Source organism: Mobula birostris, chromosome 7 (assembly GCF_030028105.1).
Source record: "Mobula birostris isolate sMobBir1 chromosome 7, sMobBir1.hap1, whole genome shotgun sequence".
NCBI classification, from domain to species: Eukaryota; Metazoa; Chordata; class Chondrichthyes; order Myliobatiformes; family Myliobatidae; genus Mobula; species Mobula birostris.
This window is the reverse complement of record NC_092376.1, coordinates 132,990,491-133,004,552: the sequence shown is the minus strand read 5'-3', so window position 1 is coordinate 133,004,552 and position 14,062 is coordinate 132,990,491. Positions and strand designations below refer to the sequence as shown.

At 45.5% G+C, this 14,062-nt stretch overlaps 1 protein-coding gene across 1 annotated transcript; it reads left to right on the top strand.

The window, feature by feature from the left end:
- Positions 1-1,728: 1,728 nt before the first annotated feature.
- On the top strand, positions 1,729-13,396 carry thoc3 (THO complex 3). The gene is made up of 6 exons (XM_072263758.1): positions 1,729-1,959; positions 5,646-5,802; positions 7,037-7,241; positions 7,864-8,025; positions 11,504-11,604; positions 12,174-13,396. The coding sequence occupies exons 1-6, from the start codon at positions 1,780-1,782 to the stop codon at positions 12,335-12,337; spliced, it is 969 nt and encodes a 322-aa protein (XP_072119859.1). The 5' UTR covers positions 1,729-1,779; the 3' UTR covers positions 12,338-13,396.
- Positions 13,397-14,062: the final 666 nt, after the last annotated feature.

The window sequence follows — 14,062 nt, the reverse complement described above, 5'->3', positions numbered from 1 at the left end:
CGATATTCACGAGGATTTTCTCTTCCTTTCTTTCTTTCCCTACCCGTTCAGACCTTAGTTTCACAGGGACTTACCAATACCACGTGGAATTTTTCCTTCCTTAACTTCGTATTACTTTATTCGTACTTACCCCCACGGCCGTGCTCTTGATCAATCCTCTGAGCCTCCTTTTATCCCCAATTCTGCCAGATTCTTTGGATCGGAGAGACCCTTCGGCAGTTGCTTCACACTTCTGAGTCCCCGAGACCCCCCAAAACCAACAGAATTATTAGTCCGAATTATCGCAAAAAGCGCTCACCTTTTTCTGGGTGCACCCTTAATTCTGTTAGCCCCGTGAGGGTCCCCAGGGGACCGAGAAGCGTCCCAATCTGCCGTTCTTTTCCTCGCGGGTCTCTTTCCGATTCTGTCCGTGACGCCAATTTTGTCGTGGTTTCTCGTTTCTCACAAACGACAAGGAGACGCAGAAAATCCTTCAAGAAGTTTTAAACTTTAATTTGCGAATCAAAGCTGAGACAGCCAGTGAGCTAGTCGCTGGTTGTCCATCGATCCTTGTACATCGCATTTTTATAGCAATTCTCCTATCTTAGCTACATTATCATATCCAATCGGCCTGTGATTACATATCATCAATATATCCGCTCTTGACTTTCCACTATTGTTTTACTCGTCAACTTAATTATGTCCTAGTTTACATTTTTAGACCACATGTCTTCTCATCCCTAACCAGTTATTTCTTAATTAGTCTTGCATCGACATACTGCCACATATTTCATCACCTTACCCGCCACCGTTATATTTCTACTTGGTTTCATTTTAGTTCTCTCATGAATTAATAGTGAACAGGTCAAAAGTCATAGCTACATAGTAAATACCTTCTAATGAGCTAACAGTGGTTACATAGTAAATAATGTAATACTGTAGAAAATACAATGTGTGCATTCGAGTAAATACAGTAATACTGCAGAAAATACAATGCGTGCATTTACATTTTCCAATACTCTCTCATAGGTATTTGTGACAAATCGGGCTGCCTGTCTTTGGACTCACTCGATGGAAGTAGTGTTTTTGTTTGTGTATGGGTCCCATGCAGCAACTGCATATTCCAAATGTGACCTAACAATGGTGAGGTACAATTTCTATGTAACTGAAGCTGAACAATGATGAAAATTGCGTCTCAAAAAATTTAGGACTCCTGTTGCATGATGCGTTCTTGCTTTCACATTCAATTCCACCAGCAACAAACAATAACATAATTAGCTTCCTTAATTATGTGCAGTCCCTGTACAAATATCAATCCTGAAACCCCATACTATTTAAATATACATTTTTCCTGCCGAAATGGACATTTTAAACTATTCTGTATTCTACACCATTTGCCACAGATGCTGGCAGTACGAAATAAACACAGAAAATGTTGTAATTAGAGCGGAGCAGACTGCATTAATCTCTTCGGCGACAAACGGACCGTCAATCTCCCGCCGACTGCCCGTCCCTCCGCATTGTAAATAAAGTTTGGTTTATAAATAAAGTTTGAATCGCAATATATGGTTGTACCATTTCACTAATAGGGGTTCAGTAAACAGCAGGCTTTAAAATAGTAAAAGAAAAGTATTTTTTTGAAAATTCAGAAAATAGCAACTCTATTTTTTGAGTATTATTTGATATCTCGTACCGTACGGTATTTCCCTTTGTAGCCGAAGCGGAGAAGTGTCCGCAGTTACGTTGAGCGTCCCCCCCCACGCCACCGGTAGAGGGTGCCGTGGCCCGGGCCGCGCGACCATGGCGGCCACTTACCTGCTCGAGACTCAGGAGCACTTCAAAACCAACGGCCGCACCAAGGAGTTCTCGGCGCACGCTGCCAAGGTGCACTCGGTGGCCTGGAGCTGTGATGGCCGCAGGCTCGCCTCCGGCTCCTTCGATAAGACGGCCAGCGTTTTCGTGTTGGAGAAAGACAGGCTGGTGAGAGAAGTGAGAGCCGGGCTCTACCCCGCGTCCCGCCGAAGACCTTCCTCAATTGTCCTAGACCCTGCACCCCACCCTCAGCTGGACCCCTCCTCTCCTCTCCCTCCCCCCGCCTCCCTACCCCTTCTCCTCTCCCTCCCCCCGCCTCCCTACCCCTTCTCCTCTCCCTCCCCCCGCCTCCCTACCCTCTCCCCCCGCCTCCCTACCCTCTCCCCCGCCTCCCTACCCTCTCCCCCGCCTCCCTACCCCCTCCCCCGCCTCCCTACCCCCTCCCCCGCCTCCCTACCCCCTCCCCCGCCTCCCTACCCCTTCTCCTCTCCCTACCCCTTCTCCTCTCCCTCCCCCCGCCTCCCTACCCCTTCTCCTCTCCCTCCCCCCGCCTCCCTACCCCTTCTCCTCTCCCTCCCCCCGCCTCCCTACCCCTTCTCCTCTCCCTCCCCCCGCCTCCCTACCCCTTCTCCTCTCCCTCCCCCCGCCTCCCTACCCCTTCTCCTCTCCCTCCCCCCGCCTCCCTACCCTCTCCTCTCCCTCCCCCCGCCTCCCTACCCCTTCTCCTCTCCCTCCCCCCGCCTCCCTACCCTCTCCCCCCGCCTCCCTACCCCCTCCCCCGCCTCCCTACCCCCTCCCCCGCCTCCCTACCCCTTCTCCTCTCCCTCCCCCCGCCTCCCTACCCCTTCTCCTCTCCCTCCCCCCGCCTCCCTACCCCCTCCCCCCGCCTCCCTACCCTCTCCCCCGCCTCCCTACCCTCTCCCCCGCCTCCCTACCCCTTCTCCTCTCCCTCCCCCCGCCTCCCTACCCCTTCTCCTCTCCCTCCCCCCGCCTCCCTACCCCTTCTCCTCTCCCTCCCCCCGCCTCCCTACCCCTTCTCCTCTCCCTCCCCCCGCCTCCCTACCCCTTCTCCTCTCCCTCCCCCCGCCTCCCTACCCCTTCTCCTCTCCCTCCCCCCGCCTCCCTACCCCTTCTCCTCTCCCTCCCCCCGCCTCCCTACCCCTTCTCCTCTCCCTCCCCCCGCCTCCCTACCCTCTTCTGCCTCTCCCTCCCCCCGCCTCCCTACCCTCTCCCCCGCCTCCCTACCCCTTCTCCTCTCCCTACCCCTTCTCCTCTCCCTCCCCCCGCCTCCCTACCCCTTCTCCTCTCCCTCCCCCCGCCTCCCTACCCTCTCCTCTCCCTCCCCCCGCCTCCCTACCCCTTCTCCTCTCCCTCCCCCCGCCTCCCTACCCCTTCTCCTCTCCCTCCCCCCGCCTCCCTACCCCTTCTCCTCTCCCTCCCCCCGCCTCCCTACCCCTTCTCCTCTCCCTCCCCCCGCCTCCCTACCCTCTCCCCCCGCCTCCCTACCCCTTCTCCTCTCCCTCCCCCCGCCTCCCTACCCCTTCTCCTCTCCCTCCCCCCGCCTCCCTACCCCTTCTCCTCTCCCTCCCCCCGCCTCCCTACCCCTTCTCCTCTCCCTCCCCCCGCCTCCCTACCCCTTCTCCTCTCCCTCTCCCCCGCCTCCCTACCCTCTCCCCCGCCTCCCTACCCCTTCTCCTCTCCCTACCCCTTCTCCTCTCCCTCCCCCCGCCTCCCTACCCCTTCTCCTCTCCCTCCCCCCGCCTCCCTACCCCTTCTCCTCTCCCTCCCCCCGCCTCCCTACCCCTTCTCCTCTCCCTCCCCCCGCCTCCCTACCCTCTCCCCCGCCTCCCTACCCTCTCCCCCGCCTCCCTACCCTCTCCCCCGCCTCCCTACCCTCTCCCCCGCCTCCCTACCCCTTCTCCTCTCCCTACCCCTTCTCCTCTCCCTACCCCTTCTCCTCTCCCTCCCCCCGCCTCCCTACCCCTTCTCCTCTCCCTCCCCCCGCCTCCCTACCCTCTCCTCTCCCTCCCCCCGCCTCCCTACCCCTTCTCCTCTCCCTCCCCCCGCCTCCCTACCCCTTCTCCTCTCCCTCCCCCCGCCTCCCTACCCCTTCTCCTCTCCCTCCCCCCGCCTCCCTACCCCTTCTCCTCTCCCTCCCCCCGCCTCCCTACCCCTTCTCCTCTCCCTCCCCCCGCCTCCCTACCCTCTCCCCCTGCCTCCCTACCCCTTCTCCTCTCCCTCCCCCCGCCTCCCTACCCCTTCTCCTCTCCCTCCCCCCGCCTCCCTACCCCTTCTCCTCTCCCTCCCTCCCCCGCCTCCCTACCCTCTCCCCCGCCTCCCTACCCTCTCCCCCGCCTCCCTACCCTCTCCCCCGCCTCCCTACCCCTTCTCCTCTCCCTACCCCTTCTCCTCTCCCTCCCCCCGCCTCCCTACCCCTTCTCCTCTCCCTCCCCCCGCCTCCCTACCCTCTCCTCTCCCTCCCCCCGCCTCCCTACCCCTTCTCCTCTCCCTCCCCCCGCCTCCCTACCCCTTCTCCTCTCCCTCCCCCCGCCTCCCTACCCCTTCTCCTCTCCCTCCCCCCGCCTCCCTACCCTCTCCCCCCGCCTCCCTACCCTCTCCCCTGCCTCCCTACCCTCTCCCCTGCCTCCCTACCCTCTCCCCCGCCTCCCTACCCTCTCCCCCGCCTCCCTACCCCTTCTCCTCTCCCTACCCCTTCTCCTCTCCCTACCCCTTCTCCTCTCCCTACCCCCGCCTCCCTACCCCTTCTCCTCTCCCTCCCCCCGCCTCCCTACCCTCTCCTCTCCCTCCCCCCGCCTCCCTACCCTCTCCTCTCCCTCCCCCCGCCTCCCTACCCCTTCTCCTCTCCCTCCCCCCGCCTCCCTACCCCTTCTCCTCTCCCTCCCCCCGCCTCCCTACCCTCTCCTCTCCCTCCCCCCGCCTCCCTACCCCTTCTCCTCTCCCTCCCCCCGCCTCCCTACCCTCTCCTCTCCCTCCCCCCGCCTCTCTACCCCTTCTCCTCTCCCTCCCCCCGCCTCCCTACCCCTTCTCCTCTCCCTCCCCCCGCCTCCCTACCCCTTCTCCTCTCCCTCTCCCCCGCCTCCCTACCCTCTCCCCCGCCTCCCTACCCTCTCCCCCGCCTCCCTACCCTCTCCCCCCGCCTCCCTCCCCCTTCTCCTCTCCCTCCCCCTTCTCCTCTCCCTCCCCCTTCTCCTCTCCCTCCCCCTTCTCCTCTCCCTCCCCCGCCTCCCTACCCTCTCCCCCCGCCTCCCTACCCCTTCTCCTCTCCTTAACCCCCTCCCCTCGTCTCCCCCTCCCCTCACCTCCCCCTGCCTCCCTACCTCTTCTCCTTTCCTTAACCCCCTCCCCTCCCCTCATCTCCCCCTGCTTCCCTACCCCTTCTCCTTTCCTTAACCCCCTCCCCTTGTCTCCCCCTCCCTTCCCCTCTTGGTCTCCTTGTTCATCTGAATTTCCATTTCTTCCACATTTGCCTCATTGCTGGACCAGCTACCTGAGAAAGACAGCACACTTCTGAGAAATGTGTACAAGGCAGAAATAACTCAGCAAAATTATCTACAGTAAAACTGATTGGATGGTATATAATTTTATTTTATTAGGTATTTCACAGTGTTATAATAATTTTTCCATAAAACAGGTAAGATTAAAAGGAGTACAGGAACTAGGGCCCTGGTAGGTAGAAGGGGACACTGCAAATAACATCTGTCAAGTCAGATTCTGAGCCAAGGTGATTTCCAAATAGTTGGGTTGTAGATTATTGAAATTTTACTCTAAATAATATCTAATTACACAGATGATCTAAAATTTTTATTCTTGTGAATTCTATTTATATTTTTCAGGTTAAAGAGAATAACTATCGTGGTCATGGTGATAGTGTAGACCAGCTCTGTTGGCATCCTAGCAATGCAGACCTTTTTGTGACTGCTTCTGGTGATAAAACTGTTCGAATCTGGGATGTCCGAACTACAAAATGTGTTGCTACTGTCAACACAAAAGGTAATTTACAAGAGATTTAGTCAACACTGCACTACATTTAAATCTATGTGGTTATTGTATGCCAAAATTGGGAATAATTAGATTATTACATTAAGATCACTTAGCACCAGTATAAATAATTGATCTTCTCAATGTGCTGAGTTGTTGTCACTGGACTTTGGAAAGCTTAATGTGCTTTTGGAAGCCATAACCAATGTTTAATGTCATTGAGAGAAATGTGACCTTCATCCTGCAGAGTCTGTGCCTACCATCAAACACTGTATTCACACAAATTCTACCCTAATATATTTTATTAACCTTACATTCCCATTGTCTGCTGTTTCGACAGTTGTGGGTATGGTACGCAGGCCTTGCATTACCCCCTCACTTTTTATGTTTCCTGCTGCTTTAAAATGCTTCTTTGACTTCTTTAGTCAAACATATTGGTTGGCTGAGTGTATCAGCTTGTGTTATATTTCTATGAAATGCTGGTTATATTTTGTTATATTTAATTGTAGGGTATTATTCCCTTATTCCCTGTTTGTATTAGAAGCAGGTTTATTATCACAGACTCATGACGTTTGTTGTTTTGTGGTAGCAGTGGAATGCAAATCAAAAATTAGTCTAAATTATAAAATATATAGTGCAAAAACAAAGGAATAATGAAGTGGTGTTCATAAGTTCAATGGATCTTTCAGAAATCTGATGGTGGAGGGTTAGAAGCTGATCTTAAGATGTTCAAATTCTTGTACCACCTTCCTGATGTTAGTAATGAATTGAGAGCATTTGTTGAATGGTGAGAGTCCTAAGTTGATGGACGCCGCTGTTTGAAGCACTGCCTCTTGAATATGTCGTTGATGGTGGGGAGCACTATGCTGGCAAGAGTCTACAACTCTTGGCAGGCTTTTGTGATCCTGTGCATCGGAACCTCCATACCAGGCTGTGATGCAACCAACCAGAATACTGTCCATGTTGCAGAAATTTGCAGATCTCTTTGACATACAAAATCTCCCCAAACTCTTAACAAAGTAGAGCCACTGGCATGCCTTCGTGATTGCATCAGTGTGTTGGGCCTGCGATCCTCTGAGATGTTTACACTCAGAAGCTGTCCACTGTTTCCACCACTGATTCCTCAATGATGACTGGCAAGTACAGAATTTGGATTGTATTGCCTGTGTTGGCTTGATTTTTTGTTGTAATAAAGGGAATGGGTGCATTGTATTCTGTCCAGAGACTGAACATATTTTTTTGTTAGGTGAGAATATTAACATCTGTTGGAGTCCTGATGGCCAAACAATTGCTGTAGGAAACAAAGACGATGTGGTAACTTTCATTGATGCTAAATCACACCGATCAAGAGCTGAAGAACAGTTTAAATTTGAAGTAAATGAGATATCTTGGAATAATGATAATGATATGTTTTTCCTAACCAATGGCAATGGCTGCATCAACTTACTCAGGTAGCATAAATTTTTGAAATTTACTAAATGGGCTGACAAAGATGTGTGTAATTGAACTGTACAGTATATTAGACTCAAGATGTTGTATCCTGAGTTGGTGATCAATCTAGCTTCGTATGTATGAATAATTCACTTTCAGACTTTATATAAAATTACTAGTTTTGAATTTATTCTTGAACAAATTAAAAGTTGTTAATTTGTAAACTTAGGACTGTGGCAGAACTGCACCAATAGTTTTAATTTTTTTTGCAAGGAGTAGCAATGTGATGAATATTAACATCTGATCAATTGTTTAGACAATATTTGGGAACGGGGTATATATGGAATCGGCTTCTGTGGACAGTATGATCATTTGAAATTTAAATTCTGCAGATTTTGGGGTGGGAAGGAATGGGTGGTCAAGAAAAAAAAATGCATATTATCCTAACACTTCTACCTATTTAAATTTACCTTAGACTTATGAGATTAATATATGTGTTTTTTTGAACAAAACTGCATTATTTATTATTATTCACGTCTGATCTTACATTTGCCTGTAATAGATTGAGGCTGTTCAAAATAACTTAGTGAAGTAATCTGATATTACAGTTTTTAAGGTTTTTTTTACTTAATTGTGTTTCAGTTATCCAGAATTGAAACCTATTCAGTCAATCAATGCACATCCTTCGAACTGCATTTGCATTAAATTTGATCCAACAGGCAAATATTTTGCTACAGGGAGTGCTGACGCACTGGTTAGCCTTTGGAGTGTGGATGAACTTGTCTGTGTAAGATGCTTCTCCAGGTTAGTTGGCTTTGGAATGTGCTCAAAATATTAACTGTTAAATTTGGACTGAGAATGGATAATAAACAAGATATTGCATCTGATCTTGTTACATTGACTATTTTTCAAATCATAGCTGTGATGCAAGTTTTTCATGTTATTAATTCTACATCAAAATATATTCATTTGAATTTGTACTTTACGAGGAGAATTGTTTGTGCAGACAGTTAAAGATAAGTTATTCTATGTTCTGTATGAAAAAGGTCTTTCCTAAGGAAGTTTGACTGTATGTTGGGGTCAAATCATTTATTTAGTTCTTTCTAAATGTGCCTGAGATTCAAAGCACATGAGTTTAAATGCTTTTTTTTAAAACCGCAGTTTGCATTTCTTTGATACATTTATGCAGATTCTTGAGATATTTTTGCCATTTTCTTAAAAATTAGTTAAAGGTGTGGAGTACAATAAAACACTAATGTATTCTATCTTATTTATCTTAGTTTGCTTGTGCATTATCCTGCCATTGTGCATATTTGAGAATGCTGATACAATGGTATAACACTTAATTCCTTCACACCACATATTCTTTGCTGTCTGTTTATATGAGGTGCCAAAGAAAATGAGTTGCAATTTGTAATAGCTAACGCAAAGTTATCTAAAGACATGTTATCTATCTGCATGGCATGATGCTGGGCCATGGAGATTACCACATTAGCTATAAGTTATGGCCTTAAGTTTTCTTTAAAGATTGGAAAGCCAGCTGAATATTCATCTATTAGTTAAGGTGGAGTCAATAGAACTTAGATTCTGTTCACAAAGATATATCATAAAACTCACAATAGGATTATACTTGTTTGATTCTGCAGTTAGATGATAATTTGGTGCAGGATGAGGACTGTGAAAAGAATGAGAGTAATGTGAAAATGGTAGAAATGCATTTTCTCATTTTGGTTCCTGCGCAGTGAATCACTAACTAACAGACAAGGTTTCAGAAATAACATTTAAAAAAAAAAAAAAAAAAAAAATTGAGCCAGAAATGGGCCATTTGGGTGTTTTTTCTTGCAGTCTGTCAATCAATAAAATTATAGCTGATCTTTTATTTCTACAAACATTTCCTTCAGTGACAGCCTTTTGTGTTACTCCTAATATTTTAATCCATCGTATTTTCTTGAGTATACCTTGTGGCAAAGCATTCATTGTTCTCTTGGCTAAAAAAACTTCAAAGATCCAATATCCTTTGGGGAAAGCCATGTCTTCTTGTCTGACTTGAATTGTCAACTCCTCATGTTAAGACTGATTTCTGGTTGAGACATCCCAGCCAAATAAATATCAATCTTGCATCTAATCTGACAAACACCTCCAGATACACTCTGGGTTATTCAGCTATCTCTGTGCTTGCTAACTAATTGGTTCCCTTTTGCTTTATATTCTCAGGCTGCTCATGCTCCTTCAGGTCTGTTTGAGCTCCACACTGTAGTCTTCCTTCAGGTCCACTTGACCACTTTGCCTGGTCTGCACCCAGCTTATCCTGTTGCCTTGACATTCCCTGCTGCTGCTCTCTGCCTCTGTGCTGTTTGCTCTTCTTGTGCTTCACTCGACCTGGTATGCTGGCCCATCACCCTCCACTTCGTCGTGTAGCCTGATCCACTTCCAAACACCCTGGATTCCACCCCTCCCACCCCTCACTAGCAAATGCTCCACTAGATCCTCCCCCCTTCAGCTCTGGTTGAGCTTCATCCTAGTCAGGTCTGCATCCAATTTGCTAGATACACTCAAAAGTTCAAAGTAAATTTAACTTTGAATTACTTGTATTTTACCATATACTACCTTGAGATTCATTTTCTTGTAAATATTACAAGAAAGTAATATAATTTATGAAGAGCTATACGTAGACTGATAAACAACTGATATGCTAAAGAAGACAAGCTGTGTAAATGTAAAAAATCACTGAAAATCTGAGTTGTAAAGAGTCCTTGAAAGTGATTCTGTAGGCTGTAGAATCATCCGGGTCATCCTGTTGCCTCTGCAGTTCACTCAGCTCTCTATATCAGCCTGCTCATGCTTCTCCCTACCTTCTGCTCTAGCTTGTCACTCTGCACCTCGGTCTACATCAAATCACCCTGCTCTCCCTGTTTCACTCTGTGGCCAATTACTGTTGCTTGGTCGGTTGACTCTTCACTCTGTCCCTCCCTGCACATACTTCACTGTACATGGTCTGCTAGGCAATCCTTTCAAGATTGCTTGAGTTCCAAACTTCTGTCTCCTTTAAGGTCTGCTTGATCTTCACCCTCCCAGGTCTGCACCCATTTTAACAGATGTACTCTGGGTTATCCTGTCACTTCTGTGTTACCCTCTACTTCAATACTCTAGTGTTCTGTTCTGCCAGCTTCATCATAAGCGATGTGTTAACTCATCACCCTGCACCTTTGTGCAATCCATACTCAAGCTTCTCCTCTCCCTGCTTCATCCTGAGGCCCTTTATTGCACGTTCCTGATTCAAAGCTGCTTTGCTCTGTCCAGTTAGCTCGTGATTTCTCCAATACAGTTTGCTCTGCCATTCCCCTTTCTGATCTCAAACACTTCTGGATTAACGGCAATGGTCATCAATTAATATGCTGATTTACAGACTTGCACCCAGTTTCCATTTCTGCAGACTCCTGCTTCAAATACGCTTACTATAAAGGCTAACGTATCAATTTTCTTCCTATAGATTGTTATACATGCATTTTAGCTTCATGCACCAGGATGCCAAAATGTTCATACTTCTCTGAAGCCTTTTTACTTGTTGGTTTATATTGCCACTTGCTTTGTTTCTCATATTTCTTACAACATAGATGCCGGGGGCGGGGGGGCATCAGGTCTATTCTAGCTCTAGATTGGATGAAGATCGGTTGAGCAGATGAAGGAGGACGAGAGGTGTCTTGATAGAAATGTTATAGATGATAAGAGGCGTAAATCAAGTGGATAGCCAGAGACTTTCCCAGGGTGGAAATGGCTAACACCAGTGGGCGTAATTTTAAAGTGAATGGAGGAAGTATAGGTGGGATGCCAGAGGTATTTTTTTTTTCCAGAGTTGTGAGTATGTGGAATGCCATGCTGGGGGTGGTGGTGGAAGCGGGGGCATGTTAAAAAAAACTCTTAGTTAGACCTGTGAGAAAAATAGGAGGGAAGGGTTAGAATGATTTTAGGATTAAAAGGTTGGTACAACATCATGGACTGAAGGGGCTGTACTGTGCTGTAGTGTTCTATCTATTACAGTAATGAATTAAATTACCAACTAGTACCTCTTTGGGAAGTGGGAGGAAACTAGAGCATCTGGTGAAACCAGGTGGAGCATGAAGCAGAATATGCAAGATCCACATAGGCAGGATTGGAGGCATCAGCCAACAACTTTACCTGCTGTATCAATGTGCTGCATCACCAATTTATTGACAATTTTTGCTTTAGCCAGGCATTAAAATTTTATTAAGGAGTTTTGCACAGCTTTGTTTGTTTCTTTCAGACTTGACTGGCCTGTAAGAACATTGAGCTTCAGCCATGATGGAAAAATGCTAGCTTCAGCTTCTGAAGATCACTTCATAGACATTGCAGAAGTGGAAACTGGTATGAATTTCTAAATCAACATGGTGGTGATTGATAACCATTGGCATCGTTCTAGAAGTTACATTTCTCTTGCCTGGCTGCCTTTTTAGAAAACTAAGTATATGCCTGTAGTGTATATCATTTAAGTGGAACTTTCTAAGTTTCTAATGGCTGTCTGAAGGTTTATTTGTTGAACTGTTAACCTTTGACTAAAGTTTTGATTGTGGCTCCCACACACACTTTATTTGAATCCTCAGCCAGCAGAAGAGATTTTGTTTTCAGTTTGAACGTTTATCCCAAAGGTGAAAGGTCATGACTAATGCACTGGACCTGAGTATCTTTTTAAAAGGATAGAGCTATAATAGTTTGTAATATTACTAGGAGAAGAAAAATATAACTAAGAGTAAAGCTGCATACAATTAAAAATATAAGAACAGTGAAAACATCTGCATCCATAGCTAAATATATATCTGTGGAATAATTATTCTGACTGGTTCTGTGAGTGTGACAATATTATGAAAAGTGCAATAGTAGTTGTCTTAAGTATCTTTTATATGATGTATATTTTAAAAAGAAATTTCTTCCAATAGGTGAAAAGCTATGGGAAGTGCAATGTGACTCACCTACTTTTACTGTAGCATGGCATCCGAAACGACCACTCTTGGCTTTTGCTTGTGATGACAAAGATGGCAAGTATGATAACAGTCGGGAAGCTGGAACTGTTAAACTCTTTGGACTCCCTAATGATTCATGAAACGATACTCCTGGACTTCAGTGCATTTGCTCAGCGATATGTCGAATGAAACATGTAAAAGCTACTTTGGATTCCAGTCTATTGGGTGAACATTGTAGAAAAAGAGCTTTTATTTTTTTAAAACTATAATGTGAGTGCTTATTGAATTCGTATGCTCATACTATAGTTTTCCACCTAATATGGAAATATATGTTCATGAATATTCCTGGATAAATTTGATATAAATAAAGCTTTTGTAATTAATGTGCAAATGTGTTAAAATATGCAGATGACAGTATTTGACAAAAAAAGTAGAAATTAACTGTTAGTTGAATATTGTTTACACATGAAGTGCCACATACAAGATGTCTAACACACGGTTGATTTTTTTTTCCCCCTTTGTACATTCAATTTCCTATCTTTTAAAGCTGTAAAAGGTAATTTCACAAGGGTGTTAAGTGTAGAAGAGAGTGGTAGTTTGGCAACAGAACTACTAAATTGCAACTCAGTACATTATTGAACATTTTTTTATGAATTACAAGTTTTCACTTTTACTATTCCATTCAGGAAAATCTTGTTGCAATGGTTTAACTTGACGTAGTTGTATTAGATGACAGTGTTCCAGAAAACATGATGTTAATGATTCTCTTGTCCCAAATTCACATTAGTTTAAATTTGATTGTCTTATAGCTACCTTGTTTATCAGATATCAATTTGATATCATAGGTGCAGTTTTTAACTTTTTTAGGGAAGGTTTACTTGTTAGATGCAGCGCCACAACATTATAGTTAAAAGGAAATAAATATTTAGAGCAATTGGATGAGTGTAGATTTGGCACCAGTTACCAAATCAAAGGGGATCCAGAGTTTTCAAAGCAATGCAAAAGAGTTTTTGGCATTTTGTCCAGACCAGTGTATTATAAGTAAAGGTTTAAGGATTCTCTTTTATGTTGGCCTGAAAGTTACTTGTTTGATGTATTTTTTTAAGATAATATGTCAACTCAAAAACATGTGGCAATAATCTGAGTTTTTATGGTCTATATTAAGAATAAACTTTGGATTTAATTGTTTTGGATAATAATTTCCATTTATGTTCTATGTGTGCTTAAATTTATAAATGTCTTTTTAATATAACAATTAATAGGATTTAACCCCACAATGAAAAATGTAAGGGGAGGGAAAGCAGAATGGATAATTCCACATTTTCAGCAAATTCATTTCCACTACTTGCTTGTTATGGTATTTTGAATGTTATCGTTACAGAAAAAAGCACTTTAATTTGAGGCTGATTCTGAAAATGAATCCATACCCAGATAATTTGATTGCAAAAAGAAATATCAGGTTTTTGTCTTTCGTTCTTTGGTGGACTTTGGATGTTTGACCACAGTGAAGCTGAATCATAACTATGTACATTGTAGCATTCTGAAGTGTGCACGTTCAATTTGAATTGGCTGACAGTTATGAGGCTTAAGACAAGTTATAACTTGCAACACAAAACAAGTGCACACTAGTGGTATGAATTGACATTTCAAATCAATTACAGTGGATTCTGGTTAATTGGGATGCATCAGGACCAGTACATTTTGGCCCAATTAATTTTTGGCCCAGTTAGCCAAAGTTTCAAGTCAGTCCAGTTTATTATCACTTAACTATATGCATGTATATGCGAGACAACATTTCTCTGGACCTAGGTGTAAAATACAGTAGTACACAGAGCACACAGTAACTTAGGAAAATAAATCTACAA